General features: G+C 52.5%; 1 protein-coding gene across 3 annotated transcripts in view; it reads left to right on the plus strand.

Moving 5' to 3' along the window:
• Positions 1–20,228, plus strand: part of NPHP4 (nephronophthisis 4) — a 131,724-nt gene that overhangs the window by 97,626 nt on the left and 13,870 nt on the right. For all 3 annotated transcript variants that reach the window (XM_011938285.1, XM_011938286.1, XM_011938287.1), the window contains 4 exons: positions 7,071–7,231; positions 10,561–10,741; positions 16,630–16,755; positions 19,400–19,605. In XM_011938285.1, the coding sequence (XP_011793675.1) occupies positions 7,071–7,231; positions 10,561–10,741; positions 16,630–16,755; positions 19,400–19,605 (674 nt within the window). The remainder of the gene's footprint in view (positions 1–7,070; positions 7,232–10,560; positions 10,742–16,629; positions 16,756–19,399; positions 19,606–20,228) is intronic.

Genomic DNA, 20,228 nt, shown 5'->3' on the forward strand with positions numbered 1-20,228 from the left:
GGTGTGGTGGCTCATGCCTGTAATCCCAGCACTTTGGGAGGCCAAGGCAGGTGGATCATAAGGTCAGGAGATCGAGACCATCCTGGCTAACACGGTGAAACCCCGTCTCTACTAAAAATACAAAAAAATTAGCTGGGCGTTTTGGTGGGTGCCTGTAGTCCCAGCTACTTGGGAGTCTGAGGCAGGAGAATGGCGTGAACCCTGGAGGCGGAGTTTGCAGTGAGCCGAGATCGCACCACTGCACTCCAGCCTGGGCAATAGAGCAACACTCCGTCTCAAAAAAAAAAAAAAAAAAAAGAAAAAGAAAAAAAAAGAAAAAGGATATGGGGTGCCTTGATTCTGGGTCTTCTTGCTTCAAAGCCTTTTGTCGGGAATTTGGTCTGCTCTGCCTTTATTAGCTCACATTCTTTGTTAAAAAAGAACTTTCCCTACTGACAGGGGATGAACTACAGATACGTGCTCCAAAAAGACAAAGGTTTAATTCCTTCCCTTTAATTGCCGGTTTTCAGAGTGAGAAGTCGGTGGAATAGTTAGCCCAGTGGTGGCGATCCCAGCGTTAGGTATCTGGCTGTTTTCCTTTGTCTTTGGAGTGTGGCTGTGGCCTCCTGCATCTTCATCGATGCGCCGGATTGCACTCTTTATTATTCCAGGAGCCCTTCTGGCCTTTCACCCACTCTGATTGGCCTTTGAGCGCCTCCTGCTTTCTGGAGCAGTGCCGGTTCCAGGCTTATCTTGTGTTCTCCCTGCTGCCAGCCAGGGCCCATTTCTTTGTGGAGCCTGGTCCGTCTGAATGGGCATGATGTTTCGGAGATCAGGATATGGGGTGCTGGCCGGGTGTGGTGGCTCATGCCTGTAATCCCAGCACTTTGGGAGGCCAAGGCAGGTGGATCATAAGGTCAGGAGATCGAGACCATCCTGGCTAACACGGTGAAACCCCGTCTCTACTAAAAATACAAAAAAATTAGCTGGGCGTTTTGGTGGGTGCCTGTAGTCCCAGCTACTTGGGAGTCTGAGGCAGGAGAATGGCGTGAACCCTGGAGGCGGAGTTTGCAGTGAGCCGAGATCGCACCACTGCACTCCAGCCTGGGCAATAGAGCAACACTCCGTCTCAAAAAAAAAAAAAAAAAAAAAAAAAAAAAAAAAAAAAAAAAAAAAAGAAAAAGGATATGGGGTGCCTTGATTCTGGGTCTTCTTGCTTCAAAGCCTTTTGTCGGGAATTTGGTCTGCTCTGCCTTTATTAGCTCACATTCTTTGTTAAAAAAGAACTTTCCCTACTGACAGGGGATGAACTACAGATACGTGCTCCAAAAAGATGTGTGCTCCAAAACGACAAAGGCTGGGGGAATGTTAACGCGTGAGTTCATGTTGATCTTCCTAAGTCAGATTTAGAATTTTTCGCATAAATTTCCTTATATTATTTGTATCTCTCTTACATGGAAAATCATGGTTTCTCATCATGTATTTACTTATTTATTTTGCCTAATAACGTATAGAATGCATTTTCCCAATGACACTGCTGATGTTAACTGTTGACTTAATGTCAACAGTGCGTGTCCTGCTGAAGTCAGGTTCTTCACAGTTCCTTTTGGGCTCTGTCCCACCGAGGGTGTAGAATTGGTTTAGTGTGACCAAAAGTCCTCGAAATAATTCTTATCTCCAGTTTGATATTCAGTATGATTCATGTGTTTTAATTTGTTTTCAATTTTACGTTTGCTTTCCTTTTTGATTTAAATTTTTTGGAATATTTACATAGTTGAAAGTTGAACACCATAGTCCAGTGTGTGCTCAGGGCTCCTGCCTCCCTTATGCCTGCGGGCTCCACCCCCTGCCCAGCCCCCTAACAGTAACCAGACTTTTCGTTTCTGGCTGATCCTTCCAGTGTTTTTATTGATTTGTTTTTTCAAAAATAAGCAAACATTTACATTTTATTTTCCCTGTTTTCTAATTCAGTGGTAACGTACCAAATACACTCTTCTGCTCCCTGCTTTTTTCATTTAACGTCATAGCCCAAGTTTGGCTGCACAGACATCACCTGTGCCCGTTTCTACGGTAGCTGCGTCATGCTCTGTGGGCTGCACAGATGTCAGCTGTGCTCGTTTCTACGGTAGCTGCATCATGCTTTGTGGGGTGGTTGTGCTGAGTAAACAGCAGCACAACCACCTTAATAGACATTTGCATCATTTCCAGTATTTCGCTGTCTCAGCAGTCAGTTCTTTCTGGTTCTGGAAAGGGGATTATGGAATCACAGGCTTCATTGGTATTGACAGACACTGCCCCGCACCCTCTGCCGGGTGCCGCCACCCGGGGCTCCACTGGCAATACCAGGGGCTGCTGGTTTCCTCTTGCTCCCCGTCGCAATGGGGTGTTAACGGCTGGTAGCTTTACAGTCCCATAGATGTGAAGTCCATCTTATTGCAGTTTTTTGGTTTCGTTTTGTTTGAAATGAAGTCTTACTCTGTTGCCCAAGCTGGAGTGCAGTGGCGCAGTCTTGTTACACTGCAACCTCCACCTCCTGGGTTCAAGTGACTCTCCTGCCTCAGCCTCCTGAGTAGCTGGGATTACAGGCATGAGCCACCACGCCCAGCTAATTTTTGTATTTTTAGTAGAAATGGGGTTTCGCTATGTTGGCCAGGCTGGTCTTGAACTTCTGACCTCATGATCCGCCCACCTTGGCCTCCCAAAGTGCTAGCCCGCCTTGGCCTCCTAAAGTGCTGGGATTGCAGGTGTGAGCCACCACGCCTGGCCCTTAGTGCAGTTTTAATTTGCATTTCTTTTATGATGAGTCAAGTTGAGTATCTTTTATATTTGTCTTTATCTGCAAACTTCTATTCATATCTTTTTCCATTATTCTATCATGGTTTTAGTCTATTTCGTTTTCTGCTCTGGGGAGCTCTTATTAGGGAGAAGAACCCTCGTGATACAGTAATAATTGCAAATGTGTTTTCCTACTTTTCATTTGTCTTTTTACTTTGCTTATGGTGGGCTTTGCTATGTAAAAGGGTTTTTTAAAATGTAGTCGAATGTATCAGTCTTTTCTTGCTTCTGAATTATTGAGTCATAGACAGAAAGGCTTTCTCCTCTCCCTCTTTACAGAGTGATTTAGGCTCATGTTCTTGGACTTGCAGATTTTGTTTATGTTTTTTTTTTTTAATTTTTTTTTATTTTGAGACGGAGTCTCGCTCTGTCGCCCAGGCTGGAGTGCAGTGGCCGGATCTCAGCTCACTGCAAGCTCTGCCTCCTAGGTTTACGCCATTCTCCTGCCTCAGCCTCCCGAGTAGCTGGGACTACAGGCGCCCGCCACCTCGCCCGGCTAGTTTTTTGTATTTTTTTTTAGTAGAGACGGGGTTTCACCATGTTAGCCAGGATGGTCTCGATCTCCTGACCTTGTGATCCGCCCGTCTCGGCCTCCCAGAGTGCTGGGATTATAGGCTTGAGCCACTGCGCCCGGCCTTGTTTATGTTTAGACATAAACACAAAAATAAAAAAAGTGGTAATTTTTTTTAAGAAATTTTATTTTTTTATTTTTTTGTCTCTCATGTGTATCCTGCAGACCCCATGCCTGTTGATAAAAATCTGTCTGTTTTGTGGTGACTTGAGAGCCACCATCATCATGGACCAACATTCTTCACGCATTTGGGGTTATTTCTGTATTTTCTAGTTTGTTCCATTAGACTTGGCCCAAACTGTTTTCTGTTAAGGGCCAGCTAGTAAATATTTTAGGCTTCCTGGGCCGCTTGTGTTGTCTGTCACATTTTCTTCTTTTTGTTTATAATTCATTAAAAACATAAAAATGATTTCTTATCTCTCTGCTGAGCTTGGCCTCGGTCTGCGGTTTGCGTCCTCTGCACTAGGCTGTGTCTGTGGTCACTGGGACTGTGCCTTCAGTCAGAGCCTCTTTCATTGCCTGAATTTCTAGCAACTGAGCTTTCACCACGTTGATCTTCCTTGCAGGGTTTTCCTGGGTATTCTTGCTTATTTAGTTTTCCATAAGGACTTTTTAGGATCCTTGTGGGCATTCCATCACATGGGGAGAATTTACACCCAAGAGCTAGGAGATGATGGTCCCAGACAAGACTGCCTTTCCATGTGTTCATTTCCACTGTGCATCTTTCTGAAGAGTTTTAAAGTTTATGTCCTATGGGTTTTACTATTGTTTTGTTTTCTATTTGATTAAATTGTGTGTTTATCTTTACTGTCCTCTCATTTCTCCTTGATTTTTGGTATACTTTACTATTTTCCTATTTTTTTTTTTTTGAGCTACTTAATTCATTTATCTTAATTCTTTGTTTGTATGGATATACAGGATTCAAGGCTATGAATTTTCCTGTGATTACCGCCTTATGATTGTTGATACTAATAAGTAGTGTTTTCATTATTATTACTGTTTCCAGAAAATCTTTTTTGTTTGTGTTTGCCCTTTGACAGAAAGTTATTTATTTGCAAATTTGTTTCTTAAAAAATTTTACCTTTTTTTGTTGTTGTTTTTTCTTTTTTGAGACTAGGTCTTGCTCCGTAGCCCAGGCTGGAGTGCAGTGGCGTGATCTCAGCTCACTGCAACCTCCATGTCCTGTATTCAAGCGATGGGCCTCAGCCTCATGAGTAACTGGGACTACAGGCATGCACCACTATACCTGGGCGACTTTTTTGTGTTTTGTAGAGATGGGGTTTCGCTATGTTGCCCAGGCTGGTGTATTAATTTCTAGTTTATTGCATTATGTTCGGAGAATATTATTTGTATTATTTCTACTTTATGGAGCGTAGTTTTTTGTGGCCTAATATATGGTTAGTTTATATTAATGTTCCAAATACATTTGAAAAGTTGTTTTCTCTGTCATTGGGCTGCTGTGTTAAGATGAATCCCTGCACCCCGCATCCCTGCCACCGTGGGAGTTGGCTACTCTGGTCTTCTAGATTGTTACTCATTCGTCATTGCCTGGATCTGCCTTTGAATGGAGAGTGGTTAGTTTCTACCATTACTATGTTTTCTGTTTCCTCAACCCCAGAAGCAGTGAGGATTCCGTCCAGGCTGGGGCGTGGTGTTTGTGATGGGGGCGCAGGAGGTGGGCTTGGGGAGGACAGGGCCACTGCCCCGGTAGTCTTCTTAGTTCAGTTGGGGGCCGGCTTCCTTTACTTCTGAGTGGGATGGAAATGACATAGGGTGGACTGTGGGGAGCTTGGACCTCAGGGGTAGCCACAGAGGAGCCTCTTGTCCCAGCTGGACAGGGAGGGGAAAGGTCTGAGGCTGCGGTGGGGAGAGTTGGGAGGCTGGTCAGAGGAGCCCAGACCAGGATGGCCCCGTGCCTAGCATGCGCCGCCCCCTGCCGCCCTCTCCAAGAGCTCTCAGCATGCTGTCAGCTCTGGGATCAGTGTCTCTGTCCTTGAGACGCTGAGCTCCTTAAGGGTGGGGCCCTGGTTGTCCAGTTCTCCCAGCACTACCCTGTGCAGGACCTCCCGCGTGGCGGGGGCGCAGTCATTTATTTGCTGAGTGAGTGAATTAATGGTAGCATTGAAAGGCCCTGGCAGTGCTGGGGTATAGTGGTGATGGAGCGGGGGCCGGCCCAGCAGGGCGTTGGAAGGAGCTCCCCGGGAGACAAAACAGAGGGTCCCGCTGGGTTGAGCGCCTAGAGCTCTAGGAAGGTCTGTGGCATGGGAGAGGCTGAGGTAGGGTGCAGCGTACCCAGGGTATCACTGGCGAGTTGGCCTGCAAAGGCGTGGCCAGTATGGAGGGAGGGCTTGGGCAACTCCTTCCTCTGTAGCCCAGGTCAGTGCAGGTCGTGCCCTGACCCAGGCTTTGGTGCTCATGGGTCTTTGTTCCAGGGCCTGCTGCCCCTGCGAGAAGTGCCACCAGGCTCCCATCTGTGCATGGGTGTGTCCTGATCTCTCACTAGATGCCACAGTCCAGGATAGGTGGGGCCAGGGCAGGGGTGGGGGCTGTGTGGCTGATCACCTCTGAGGTGCCACGCTGGGGACGTGCCTGCCCTTGGGTGATGTTAATCGCCATCTTCTCCTTGGTCTTCGTCCAGATTCCTTGCTTGCCTTTCTGCCTCAAGATGCCCCCATGAGCTCCTGCTGTGGCCAGTGCCGGGCCTGAGCAGTGGGTCCTTGCTCCACCTCCTCGGGGCCTACCCTGCGCCCTGCACTTTTCACTCCCCCTCAGTCCCCTGTCCTGACACATTGCGCTCACTCCTTGTCCTCTGCTCTTGAGAAATGCAGATGGGATGTGGTCTGTGGTCATCCTGTGGGGCTTGAGGTAGCTGGAGCCTGGGTGGAGAGGACCTGTGGCCAAGTTTCAGCCTGGCTTGGGGCCTGGCACTGGAGGTGCTGAGTAAACATTCTTTCCTTCCTCTGCTCACTGGGGGCTGTGGGAATGTTGTCGCCGTTATTGATAGAAAGAGAAATAATGTTATTTTGAAATTCTTCCCAGCATTACTGTTCCTCGAACTTTAGCTAAAGATGGTTCCAATGGCATTTTTGTCAATTTAGAATTAATGATAATGCCACTTCAAGAAGATGGAGGCAGGGGCCGCAGTCCAGTTCCCATCTCTTAGCCTGATGACCAGGGCATACCCCATGGGAGGAGCCCAGGATACCCATGGGGCAGGTGCAGTCCTGCTTTAGGGCCAGGAGAGGGGCTGCTGGCTGTCCCACGCATTATTTCTAAGCCTGATGTCGGTTTGAGCTCTGTGTGTGAACATGCCAGTTTTGACAGCAGATGTAGACTACATTTTTTCTTAAATTCTGCGTGCCCAGAATAATAAACTCCCCAGCCAGCCTCATAAGGACATTTGTTCCCATCCATCATAGGCTATTACAAGGACTTGGTGAAACCATAAATCTTATTTTGGGAAGAGTTGATTGTTTCTATGGGAAAGAAATGTAGTTCTTCTGAACATGACTCTTCATTCTGTTAATTTGGATATTTTATGATGTTTTTGATTAATGTGTTTATTAACTGTAGCTATGGCAGAAGCAGAAATTAGTAATCATGACCAGAGCCGAAATCTCTTCCAAGTATAAAGATGATGAATGACTCCAATTACTTTTGGCCTCCTTTGGGGCCTCTTTGACAGGGTCTCCTGGCTTCCAGCTGAGGTACATGGTGGGCCCTGGGTTCCTGAAGCCAGGTGAGCGGCGCTGCTTCACCCGCTACCTCGCCGTGCAGACCCTGCAGATCGACGTCTGGGACGGAGACTCCCTGCTGCTCATCGGATCTGCCGCCGTCCAGATGAAGGTAGCGGCTCTCCTGAAGGACAGGCACAGTGGGTGCTGCGTCCCTCACGGGACAAGTCACACTTCCAGCGTCTGTCTGCTTGGAAGGAGTGGGCGCTGTCCTGTGCAGGACTTGGTTGGCCTTCTTTGTTCACAAATTAAAAAATAGTGCTGCATTCTCTGTTTCTTGAAAGGAAAAGATTTTTCACTGTCTGAATTCTGTAATGCTAGTTGTTTGCTCAGGAAGCTCTTAAGATCAAACTCAGTTATCTATTTCTCCTGCAAACTGACCTACCAGGCAGTGTCACTTCATCTCCTTCCACGTGGTGAATGTGGTGAGGGCAGGTGCATCCGAGGTGGGTTGAGGATGAATGAATGGATATGTGAATGACTGGGGCGTGCAGTGTGACCTGATCCCTAAGGTCAGTGACATGCGTCGTGCTTTTCTCATTCTAAGGAAAATTAGAATCTCTTTTACTAATTGTCGTTTTCCATTCTCCTTGTATACTGAAACCTTAATCCATGGATTCTTTTACTCGTCCTCCCTGGGATTCTTCCCAAGCCTTCTCCATTGTATGAAGGGGACCCTATAGCAACTCTTGGGCCAAGGCTTGGAGCCAGTTTCACACACTTCCATGGTGTCCTGAGACTTCTCCTCTCAGGCCATGGGGCGGAGCTGGGAGAGGATGTGGCATCATTTTTCCAGGCCCTGAGTCTCTGAGATTTCCCCGCTTTTCTTGAGTGCCACATAGCTGCTTTCGCCCTGGATTCCTGACACTGCTGAACCCCCAGAGCTTCCTGTCTTATAGCCTCATCCTCTCCAGCAGTTGCTGACCCCTGAGAAGCATGACTCCTCTGCTTCTTCAGCCGCACTGTGCTGTCGGGCTGGGGGGATGTGGGGGTCTGGGAGTTTTTCCAGCTGCTCTTCCTCTGGTCTGCTCTTGGCTCGCTGTGTCTGACTGACTGATCCAGGCTTCATCCCCCTCCCTGTGACTTCTGGAGGAGGGGGATGCCCCCAGGGTGGTGGGCAGTGCACAGAACGTTCAGGGTGGGGTCTGCAGGTGGCAGGGACTCCGCAGGGCTTGGCTGCTCTTCTCATGCCTCACCCTGGGCCTCTATTCCTGTCAGGGTCATGGCATGGGCCCCACAGGGTCATCGTGGCCCTTGCTTGTCTGTCTCCCATGCTGGCTTTGATGTCCCCAAGGCAGGACTGGGTGTTGACACCGCATCTCTGGCACAGGCCTCAACCCCAGCAGGCGCTGCATGTTGGGCAGGAGTGAAGGAGGCAGGTGGTGTGGGAGGCAGAGCCGGGCCTCGCTGGGCACGTGTGGGGCGGCAGTGGCTCCCCCGTCATGCCCAGCCGAACCTTGTGCCCCCTCTTTGCTGTCCCACATGGAGACGGAAGCCATTGGATCTCCTCCTACACAAAGAGCCCCTTAAAAAAGTGCCATCACACATGTTGACATAGACTTGAATCAATTACATATAAAGCTTCACTTTTCTAAAATAGAATCTTGTAACTTTAAAACTTAGGTAGAAAACATGAAAACTGAGATGATCAGAGAGAATCCTCTTGACTCCAGATCCCGGGAGAGTTAGGATGCTCTGGTTAGCCTTTGGTGGACTTACTTTCTGCAGGCGGGGCCAGCTTTCATCTTGTTTGAGCTTTTCCTGTTGCGGGTCGCTACAGTGGCTTTTCCTTCTGCTAATCACTGCTGTGGACTTCTTGAAGCTCAATGTTACCCCCATCTTTAGCTGATTTCCTGGGGATGCTGGCCGTAACACGTTGCTACGGTGATGAGAAGAGTTTCCTCCAGGGACAGACAGCTCCTGTGCTGCCTTCAGTGTGACCGCCAGCCTAGCCCTGGGGCAGTTCTGTTTTTATCCTTGTTTCTGGTGGAGAAAACAGAGGCCCAGGACCAGACTGGTGATAATCAGGACGGAGTCTTAGCCTCATTCTGTCTCTGGAGCTTGTGCTCTTTACCATCCTCTTCTCCCCAGTGACACGTTCCCGGAAGTAGAATTCTGACGGCGCCAACATGAGGGTCGCAGGTGTGCAGAGCCAGATGTGCACTTCCTGAAGACAGAGGGCACTGCGTCCCATGCCCTTGGCTTCACAGGGCATCATTGGCCATTTCGATAATGATTTGGGAGGAAAATGGTGCCTTGTTTCCATTTGCGTTTCCTTGCCTCCTGGAGAGACTGACATGGTTTCTTATATTTGTTGACTGTTCTCCAGAGGAGACTTCTCGTATCTGCTCAGTCTCCCAGTGACTGAGTTTCCAGAATCATTGATGTCTATGCAGTGATCGTATGCAGTGTAGACGAATGTGGCAAAGCGAGCAGGGTCTGTGGGACCAGAAGACCCCAGACCCACAAGGGAAGGGTCAGGTCTAGCGTCTCACTCCCAGAGACAGATACTTTTGTTGCTGTAGAAATTGGAGAATTACAAAATCCAGAACCTCATCTGCTCCCACACTGCTGCTTATGTGAGAGGAAGCACCAGAGCAGAGACGGCACATGGGGAAGAGTGTCCCGGCCATGCCTGGGGTGCAGCTGTGAGGCCGTTGTCATCCTCCACACGCCTCACAGCATTGGTGTTCAGGCAGAGTACTGAGCCGTCGAATCTGATCAGCAGAGGAGCCCATGGTCAGGAAAGTCCTGCTGAGGCACTGCTGGGTCTGAGGCTTCCTGCTCCCACCTTGCCCTGAGCAACCTTGGCCTGGCATGCAGATCCGGGCCAAACCCCAGCCCAGGGCTCCCGGTGGGCCCCTCATGCCCCACGGTCCCTCCCTGGGCCCCATAGGCCCCTACCCCAGCCATGCTCCCTGGCCCAGGGAGATGGGGAAGGCGCCATACCCTGTGCCCTGTGCCTTTGGCCTGCCTGCCTCCCCGGCCTTCTGTGCCTCCCCTGCCCTCTCTGTGCATGGCTTGTCTTCCTCCTGGAGTCTGGTTCAGGTTTCCGTCCTGGATTCCTCGCTGTCCCAGACACGCTTGGCTCACAGTCCTTTGTGTTGCTTGACTGCCCTCTTTCCTGCTCTTGGTTCCTGTGGAGGGGAGGGTCCTCCAGGGCAGCTGCCAGACCCACTTATGCCTTCACAGGGCCCAGTGGTGTTTATTCAGTGGGTAAATCCAGTCATACTTCACTTAAGACTTTGTGAAAAAGACCCCAGTAATAAGGACTCTTGCTTTAAGACGTTGGCCCCTTTCTCGCCGCCCCCTCACCCCCCAATGTGGTGCAGGGTCTTGTCCTGCTGTGCACACTCCCTCCCGCCCACAGTGGCTTTTCCTGGTGGGTTTCCAGTCCTCAGGGCCGGCTCCAGCCTCTGAGCGCGCTTTTCTCCTCTGCAGCATCTCCTCCGCCAAGGCCGGCCAGCTGTGCAGGCCTCCCATGAGCTTGAGGTTGTGGCAACCGAATACGAGCAGGACACCATGGTGGTGAGTGGAGACATGCTGGGGTTTGGCCGCGTCAAGCCCATCGGTGTCCACTCGGTGGTGAAAGGCCGGCTGCACCTGACCTTGGCCAACGTGGGTAAGAGTCCCCAGCCTTGTACCGTTTCTCCAGCGGCCGCCAACCCCTCTGGTAGAGTGTGGGCTCCCTCGGGCAGGGGCCACATCATGGGCCTCACGGGCCCGGGAAGAAACCGGCAGAATTCTCACCAGCTTGGCCATGGAGCCTGTGTCCTTAGCTGCTGAGTCTGTCCTGGAACCAGTTGTTTGCATTCTGAATTTCTCATCGGGGTTAGAGGTCATTAGTCATCGGGCTCTCCTGCATTTTGTTGTTTGGTGCCATCCCTGGAGGATCTCCAGGACAGTCCTCAAATACAGTGATCGGGTTCCGGGAGAGACTTCCTGTGTCTCATGATGGAGGACAGACAAGAAAAATGTTCCTAACTTCCCTGCAGCCCGGGAGGAGGAGAATGGAGAGGCCGGGAGGAGGAGAATGGAGAGGCCGGGAGGAGGAGAATGGAGAGGCCGGGAGGAGGCGAATGGAGAGGCGCACTTCTTCTCGGCCCAGCACCATGACTTGATAGAGAATGGTGCCCCACGATTGCTCGTTAGAGGGACTGAGCAAAGCCCTGGACTTCACTCCATGTCCAGGACTATGGCGGGTGGGACACGTGGGTTGGGTGGCTCAGGAGGGTCCCCCCTGAGACGTTCCAGGGGCTTTGACTGAGGCCTCTGCTGGGACAGGGGCTGCTGATGGGACGTCGAGGGACACAAGGCTGGGTGCCTGCCTGTGTGCACCTCAGGCCAGAGGACCGATGTGGGACCCTGTAGGGCCGGTGACAAGCTCACTGAACCTCCCGAGGGTCCTCTGGAACGTTTGGGATCTTTCAAGGCAGAATTGAAAGCACAACAAAACTAAGCTGTGTGGTGTTTCCGCAGCTGTGTCTGTCTGCATGAGATTCAGACGTCTCTGCTTTTTTATTAGGGAATTTTCCACTCCTCAGAACCCAGCCTGATTGTAAACCCCAGAGCCCCATGGGCCACATCCACCTGGCACTGGCAGCACACAGGCTGGGGGCCCGGCGGAGGGGCTCGAGTGCACAGCTGTTAAGTCGGCTTGGAGGCTCTGCCTGCCTGTTTATGCATGTAGATCCGAGGTGGCCTGGAAAATAGACAATATGGACACAGCAAAACTCAATTAGGTTCTGGAGAAATAAATGAGCCACACGTGAGGAGCAGGCATTATTCAAAGGCCCATGCAACTAAGGGAGTTGCAAGGAGTGTTCTGCTCTGAGACCACGCTGGTTGTTTTTACATTTAATTCTCCAGCTCACAAATGTGCAGTGACTCCAGGTTTTAAAATCTTATCTTCAGAAGAAAGATTGCCTCCATTATATGTTATCTCCAATTGTCATTTTCATACTTTGCCTGCAAGAGAGAGATAAGCTCATGGGAAGGGAAGGCTGAGATAGCCAGCCCGGGAGACTCCAGCGCCTACGGGAGAGGGAGAGGTCTTCACAAAGGACAAATGCCACCCTCAGCACTCTGCACATCAGTGCAGCGAGCCTGGCTCTCCTCCGTCAGTTCTGCATTTTTTGGGGAAAAAAAGTGTTACGGCTTTTCTTTCTTCATAAAACTGCCTATTCTGTGGTACAGTAGGCTTCTCTCTGCCAGCAGCGTGGGTGCCGGCCGTGGAAGCCCGCAGGGTGACTGAGCGGGATGGAGCCTGAGCCTCGGCCTCAGCCTGGATTCTGCTCTGGGCCGGCTACGTTCACAGTGCGTGTTCCTGTCTGAGGCCGTGCAAGGAAGCCTGTGCCATGGCTGGGGACACGGGCGTCTGCCAGCTGGACCCAGGGCCCTGGGACTCTGATGACGGGGAGAGGACTGCCTTCGTGCTTGGTGGCTGCTCCACGCAGGCCTGCTGACTTCCTTGGCAGCCTGTTTCGCACTGTCTTTCGGTCAGCTTTTGTCATCCAGGGACTGCAAGCATCAGATTGCTTTTTTTGATCCCAGTGATCTTGGTTGTGGAGTAGGACAGGGCTTCGGCTAGGAGCGTGGGTGTTACTTGTGTTCTGTGGCCCTTCCTGGGGGAGGCCGGCGTCTGGACAGATGGCCTCACAGGCCAAGCATCTGTGTTCTCATGGGATATCCTAGGAGAACTGGGTGGTGATGGACTCTGACAGACGGCCAGGCTGTGGGGTCACACGGTTGGCAGTGGTGGGCTTTGCTCCAGCTGCAGGGCTGCATCGGGAGCCCTGTATGTTTGCAGGGAATTCCTGCCCTTGTAGCAGATGTGTTGGTGCAGGCGTAACCTGTCTCATGGAAAGGGAAGAAAGCCTGCACGAATCTGATATCCAAGTTGTGCCCTGATGAAATGCAGTGCCTTTGCCGCTTGTACCCTTCTTGAGTGAGCGTGCAAGTGTAAATTCAGTTTACCTGGTTTATTTTCCCATGTGCTCTAAGTATAAATATAGTCAGAGGAAATGCTCATGAAGCCCAGCAGGGTTCCGTGTCCTGCTGGTCCCACCCGCTGCAGCCATTGTCATCATTAGGTGTCCTGCGAGCCCGAGCTCCAAGAATACTGATCGCCTGCCCCGGGAGCTGTCTGGACCCAGCTCGGCCTTGTAACACTTTCCTTGATCTCTTAGTACTTCTCGGGGTGGTGCATAGTTCAGGCTTAAAATAGCCCAGTGCCCTCTGCAGTCAGATGTGGGTGGACCAGAGGCCTTCTCGTCTGCCATTCAGGGAACCACTCGCTAGCAGATGAAGGTGGTCGAGAAAGCTGTGGAGCCTTCTGGGCTGCCCCTGGTGTGGGGTGAACCCACTGCAGCCCACAGTGAACAGAGGTGCTGGGGAGGCCCCTCCTTCTTGGAGCAGGTCCTCAGGATGTGACAGAGAGCTTGCCAGACCGCCAGCCCATGAGCTGCTGCCCCTGCCATGAAGTCCCATGGGAAGACACATACATGCAGCAAGAAGCCGGGACAACGCTGAGCTTGTGAGTGGGAAACTGAGGCTTTGGGGCCCGTGGAACTTTTTCCCCATCATGTGGAGGGTAGCGTGGCCCGGAGCGTGAACATCAGTGGCACTTTCTTCCTATCATGTGGAGGGCAGTGTGGCCCGGAGCGTGAGCATCAGTGGCACTTTCTCCCCGTCATGTGGAGGGCAGCGTGGCCCGGAGCGTGAGCATCAGTGCCGCTGGTGACCCCAGCTCTGGCCCTGGCACAGGCATGCTGGGCTGGTTCAGGCTGCTCTCCTTTCCCTGCCCCAGCCTGCTTGTTTGTCTGCCGTTTTCCCACATGAATCTGGGAGGTCTTTGAGGACCCCGATCGTGGCTTCTTTGTGGTAGTATTGGCCCTTGAACCTGGCGCTGTGGTGCAGAGATTGATGAAAGCGTTGATAAGAAGCCTGAGCGCCCTTCTCATCTGGAGCCCTGTTCTCCTTGGGCTTCAGGAGGTACAGCCTATGGGGCATGAACATCTGTTCATGTGAAGGAGCGCCGATCTGGGTTCCTTTCTTGGGGATGGGGATCTTGATCCTGTGACCGCGAGTTGTTAGGGCCAAAAACGGATTCCTGGCAGGCGAGAGGAGGGTGTTTGGGCAGAGGCTCTGCAGCCTCCACCGGGAGGGGATGGGCTTTAACTTGAGGGGAAGCTGGAGACCTCTGCGAAGCTTGTGGGAGCAGAGGTGACCATGGCAGGCTAACACAGGAGGGAGGGTCTAAGAGCAACAGGGAGAAGACCGAAATGGCCCTTGTTCTAGGTGCTCGTTCTCAGGAAGCCAACTTGGAGTGAGGACTGAGTGGACGCTGTAGGTGCCGGGAGTCAGTTGGTAGCACAAAGGTGGAAGCACAGTGCAGGGCCTGCGGGGGAAGTGGAGGCTGCATCTTTGTGGGGATGTAGCAGGGACCTGGGCCTAGGGGGAGGTCAGCACGGCTGTCCTGCTGCACAGCACGGTGCCGACGTTGGGGTCAAGGAGAAAGAACAGGAGGCAGGGGATGTCAGCTAGTGGGACATCGGAAAGAATGAAATTCTCCTGGAAAGAGATGGCTGGGTAAGTGCGCCACTGGCCTTTCTGGTTGCCAGCTGGGGCGTGGGAGGAGGCAGTCAGCCTTCCCATCCTTCGTGGTGATGGCTGTGAGCGTGGCCATCAGAACCTGGCCTTGAGAGCTGAATTCTCAGCACAGTTGAGCAGGCAGCTTGACCCCACATTTGCTGCCCAGTGAGCTTTCAAGCTGCCTCCAGGGATGACGCTGAGCCGGGGAATTCTGCATTTGTGCTCGTGCACAGATGGGAGGAGGCTGCCAACGCGCCAGTGCCTTTGCCACAGTTGCTTTCGGAGCTTCAGTTTTGAAAGAACTTATGAAGACTGAAGCAGGGACAGATGACCAAGAACATCTCCAGCCTACAGGAGGTGGCAGAAAGGCCAGAAGGCCAGCCCGGCTTGGACTGAGATCCAGAGAGAGAACTCAAGATGACCAAAGGAACTTAAGAATTGGGAGAATGTGAGTTCTTTGAGGGCAGCAGGGACTGTTTGCTGCTGTGTCGCCAGCTTTCCATCCATCTGTGAAGTGAAGCTCTTCTAGAAGTTTTCTAGAGATTGACTCCAGGCTGTCTGTGATTTCTAAATCTAACCTCTCTCCACCACCACATCGGGGCCTTTGCCCTCAACAGCCCTTTTTGGGGGCTGGTTTGCTGTCCCGCCAGTGTGTTTGGTGTCACCATCTGCGATTCAGGATCTGGCTTTTGGATCCTTTCCAGAATCCAAGTGCTGTTCGCTGGGGTGTGGAGGGGCTGGACTCGGGTAGAGCAGCTCGGAGACCTGCCTGGCTCCCTTGGGAGGACGGGCGCTCCCTTTCCAGCCTCAGCTCAGAACCATTCTAGAGAGACACCTCCCTCAGCTTCAGTTTTGTCACTGGGAGAACCTGGGTTGGACGGAGGCACCTCTGCAGGTGCCTGCGCGTGGGCATGCTCCCAGCACTGGGCTTGTCCTTGGAAACAGCAGCTCCTGACGGGCAAGAGGGGAGGGAACCTGACGCAGCAGGTGGATCTGCCAAGGCTGAGGAGGGACCTGGCCAGTGTGGAAGCCCCTCCCTCCCCTGGGGCTGAGGGTAGGCAGAAGCGAAAGGATGCAGAGAGGCAGGCAGCCCGGGGAAGGGGTTCCCGCTTTTAACAGCTCCTAGGAAAATGGTGAGGACATCCCAGGCCCGAGGACACTCAACACTGCCTCGTTGGAATTGAGATTGATGACACAAGCATTTTGCGCGCACCCTGGGTGCTTCATTTTGGGACACAGCTTCGTTGGCGGTGCTCTGCCTCACCCCTTGGGGAGGTAAAGGCCACACTGAGGTTGTGGGTCCCATCCTCACAGGAGAGTGTGCCGTGGGCAAGCACGGCTTTCCCTAGGATACTCAGGTTTGCAAGTTCGCAGGGCGCCACACCCGCCAGCCACAAGACACGCTTGTCCCGAGGCCACACTGCTTGCTCGCCAAAGGCTTCTGTTACAAACACAGCTCTGGTGAAGGCTGCAGTTTGTGGGGGCTCTTTCACCCTGGGTGTGTGTGGAGTCAGACATTTGCACGTGTAAATGTACACAGGACTCTCCTTGAACAATGTGGCCATCAAGAGGCCGAGGTGACAGTTTGTGAGGCAGCCCACCTTGCAACCCAGAGATCCAGAAGTAAGGATCCATGTGCAGCAAACTGTGAGTGCCACACACTTTTATTCATCACCAGGAAACGGAGGCTGTTGCTGACACGGCAGGAGAATGAAGACCCAGCTGAAAGTTCACAGCAGAACGTGCTCCCACCTGTCTCTCAATTGCAAAACATTCAAAACAGAGGCGGTGGGGCCTTAGCATGCCAGGGTGCAGATGGGCCATTTGAAAGCCAGAACTGCTTGTGTGGTGGGTTGATCTGTTTCATCAGATTCTCATTTGGGGTTAGTGGCTTATGTTGGGCTGTTTTTCATTTAGGTCACCTGTGTGAACAGAAAGTGAGAGGTTGTAGCACATTGCCACCGTCCAGATCTCGGGTCATCTCAAATGATGGAGCCAGCCGCTTCTCTGGAGGCAGCCTCCTCACAAGTGGAAGCTCAAGGCGTGAGTTGACACTGTTGGGCCCATGTGCAGGTGGGTCATGAGTGGTGGCTGAGAGGTGGAAGACTGTGTGTGTGTGTTTGTGTGTGTGTGCGTGTGCACCATTCGTGGTGCTGTCAGTGCCCCTCTGCATCTAGGATGGCATTGTGCTGTCCATGTGCAGGTGGGTGTGAGTGGCGTGTGAGAGGTGGAAAGCTGTGTGTGTGTGCGCGTGCACGCGCGCGCCTGTGCATGTGCACCATTCATGATGCTCTTAACGCACCTCTGCGTCTAGGGCAAGACCGCGCTGTCCATGTGCAGCTTGGTGCCCTGGCTGGATGTCCCTGTGGACCTGCAGGCCGCACCGAGCCACCACACTGATCACACCCTGGTGCTGTAGGCTGGGCTCTGCAGGCGACTGTGCTGTTTGGAGAAGTGGGAACCCTGCCAGGGGCATTTGTGTCTGGTTGGCAGCTCATCTGCAAGGGAAGGAGAAATGGAGAGAAGGTCAGGGTGAACATAGACTGATTTTCAAAACAAGCTGAGGTCCCCCATGGTGTGAACAGAAGAGAGAAGCCAATTATGGAGTTTGGGAAAGACCTCGTTTTGAGAGAGAAAGAGCTGGGTTAGCTGAAAATGTGTTTCACAGCAGGGAGGCTCTGAAGTTTTTCTCTCCCCTTAAAATTTAAGGCCTCACAGACCTGAATATAAAGTACTTGTCATTTGAATTACAAGTGGGAAGTGCTCTTTAAGGAGCATTTTTTCCAGAGGTTGCAGATCATCTTGTGTGAATTCATAGCTGCCGTGCGCTTTTGTGTGTTGCTGGGCCTTGGAACTGTGGCTTGTTAGAGGTGGGAGGGGCCCTTGAGTTCTATCCTGCAGTGCTCCCAGGAACTCTGGGTAAACTTGTACGTTCTCCCTGGGAGCAGACATGAGGGGCTCAGAGAGATTGATGATCCAGGCAGGGTAGAGTGTTCTGGGCCAGCTTCCTCATTGTAATTTTGAAGAAACTGAGACGAAGAGAGGTCAAGTGACTTGGCCAGTGCCATGGCTAAGGGGTGAACTTGGCTTAGAATCTGGATTCCCTGCCCTGGGGTCAGTGCCCTTCATCCTCAGCTGGTCCTGCAGACCACCTAGAGTATGATGGAGAAGCAGCTCCATAGAGAGAAGTCCCTGAGCTCTAGGAGCCCAGCTGAGGTTATTGATAAAACCCTGCCTCCAGTAGCAGCAGGTCAAGGGCTCAGCTGTCAGGGTGCAGGAACCCAGGACTTGCTGAGACGATCAGAGGCCCTGAGGTCAGTGATCCTCCAGACCCTGTTTTGCTTAAAACTGGCATAGGAGGTATTCCTTAAAAGCACATGTCTCACCCATGGGGCAAGGTTCTGCAATTAGCAAGTTGCACGAAGTTTTAAGAAGGTTCTCAGTGCTTCGTGCCTCACCCCAAGTGCAGTCTCATGGTCACTCTGTAACTTCATTTCTTGTTTCACTGGGACCACGAGAGGTATTTGTTGGGGTGATGCAATGTGAAAACTTGAGCTCATGATAAACCCCCACCTGCCCAGGCCCCAGGTCCCTACACTCACGGCTGTGGCTGCAGGTAGCTCAGACCGAGCCTATGCCTGAGAGCCACTCGGGGCATCTGCAAAGCAGTTCACCGCCTTTAAAATTGAATGGTGGTGGGGGACCTAACAGTGGCACCTGTTTCCTTGTGAGGAGTTGGGGGTCACATTGCTGCCCACCGTGTGGAGGCTTCTGCAGGGGGTGCCGACGCCCCATACAAGTGGAACCAGGCGGGGAGAGCTCAGGCTGGCATTGGTTTCCTGTGGGAAGTTTCTGCTGGTGCCAGAGAGTGAGGAAGGACCCAGGCCCTAAGCTGGGGCGCCCCTCAGCTGCCCTGCCTGTGCCGGGCTGAGCGATTGTCTGGGAGTCTCATGTGTCAGCCTGTGGCATGGCCACATGGTCACCTAGCACCGTCCCACCCGACACCCTAAGCTCCGGCTCTGTGTCAGAAGGAAGAGCCTGGCCCATCCAGTAGTGGCTGAGCCTTTGCCTGCCAGGGCTTGACCCTGTTCAGCTTCTGTTGGTTTTGCTAAATGAGTCATTGTATGTCCCTGGTTTGAGTAGGGCCACCCCAAAGGAGGCGGGCTGTCCTGGGGGCCAGGCAGTCCAGGGGCAGCCAAGGCGGAGTTGAGAGCAGGAACTTGGGGGCCAGGCCTGCTCTGAGCTTCATCCCTCACCACCTACTAGCTGAAGACCTCCTGCCAAGGGGACAACCGCTTACCCCCATTCCTGATCTGAGGGACTGAGGCTGGCAGCCCTGGGTGAAGGCATTAGTGAGCCCTTTAAGATCCCGAGAGCGTGGGCTTCTAGAACATGGCCTTCTTCCCCTGGAAAACCCCTGGTGGTGTGTTGATAGCGTTGGATCTAAGGACCAGTCAGAACTGCTTTTAATTTGGAGGCTGAGAAAAGGGAATGCTGTGGAAACCAGGGTATAAAGTTATCATCTTTATCTGGATCTCAGAACTCTGCAGATTGGAGCTACAAAAAGCATGAGTTGCGCTCTTGAGCTCCCTCCCTGGACAGGTGGTCCTGGGAGGCCTGCCCCATGTCTGCTCCTGGAAGGCAGACACTGCACGTCCACCCGACTCCCCCTCTGACCCTTTCTCAGGAAAACACGTGGTGCAAGCGCAGAAGCTGGCGGACGTGGACAGTGAGTTGGCCGCCATGCTGCTGACCCATGCCCGGCAGGGCACGGGGCCCCGGGACGTCGGCCGCGAGTCGGATGCCACCCGCAGGCGTAAACTGGAGCGGATGAAGTCTGTGCGCCTGCAGGAGGCTGGGGGAGAGTTGGGCCGGCGCGGGACGAGCGTGTTGGTGAGGGTTTGTTCAGCTGTCACTGTCCCATGGTCTCCACGCAGACCGAGTCACTGTACACATCTCTCCCTGCCTCCCACATGATTCTCTCTTACCTTCCTCCCGAGTCCTAGGGACAGAATATAAGAAATCGGACTTTTTCAGCCACTGGGGGAAATCTTTAAGTGAGAATTATCTGGAGAACTTTTACTAAAAGCCATTTCCTGGGCGTTAGCCCTGGAGATTCTGACTTGGGCAGATTGGTTTGGGCAGGACTGCCGGAGCCTGGATTTGAAGAAAGCTTTGCCTGTGAGTCTAGGCTCCCCTGGGTCTGGGGACCAGAGCCTTGAACAGCTGACATATCCTGGGTTATCAGTGTAATCATTCTGGCTAGAAAAATTCCCCTTTTTGGCCGGGCGCGGTGGCTCAAGCCTGTAATCCCAGCACTTCGGGATGCCGAGACGGGCGGATCACGAGGTCAGGAGATTGAGACCATCCTGGCTAACCCGGTGAAACCCCATCTCTACTAAAAAATACAAAAAAACTAGCCAGGTGAGGTGGCGGGTGCCTGTAGTCCCCGCTACTCGGGAGGCTGAGGCAGGAGAATGGCGTAAACCCAGGAGGCGGAGCTTGCAGTGAGCTGA

The sequence above is a fragment of the Colobus angolensis genome, unplaced genomic scaffold (genome assembly GCF_000951035.1).
Source record: "Colobus angolensis palliatus isolate OR3802 unplaced genomic scaffold, Cang.pa_1.0 Scaffold170, whole genome shotgun sequence".
Classification (NCBI taxonomy): domain Eukaryota; kingdom Metazoa; phylum Chordata; class Mammalia; order Primates; family Cercopithecidae; genus Colobus; species Colobus angolensis.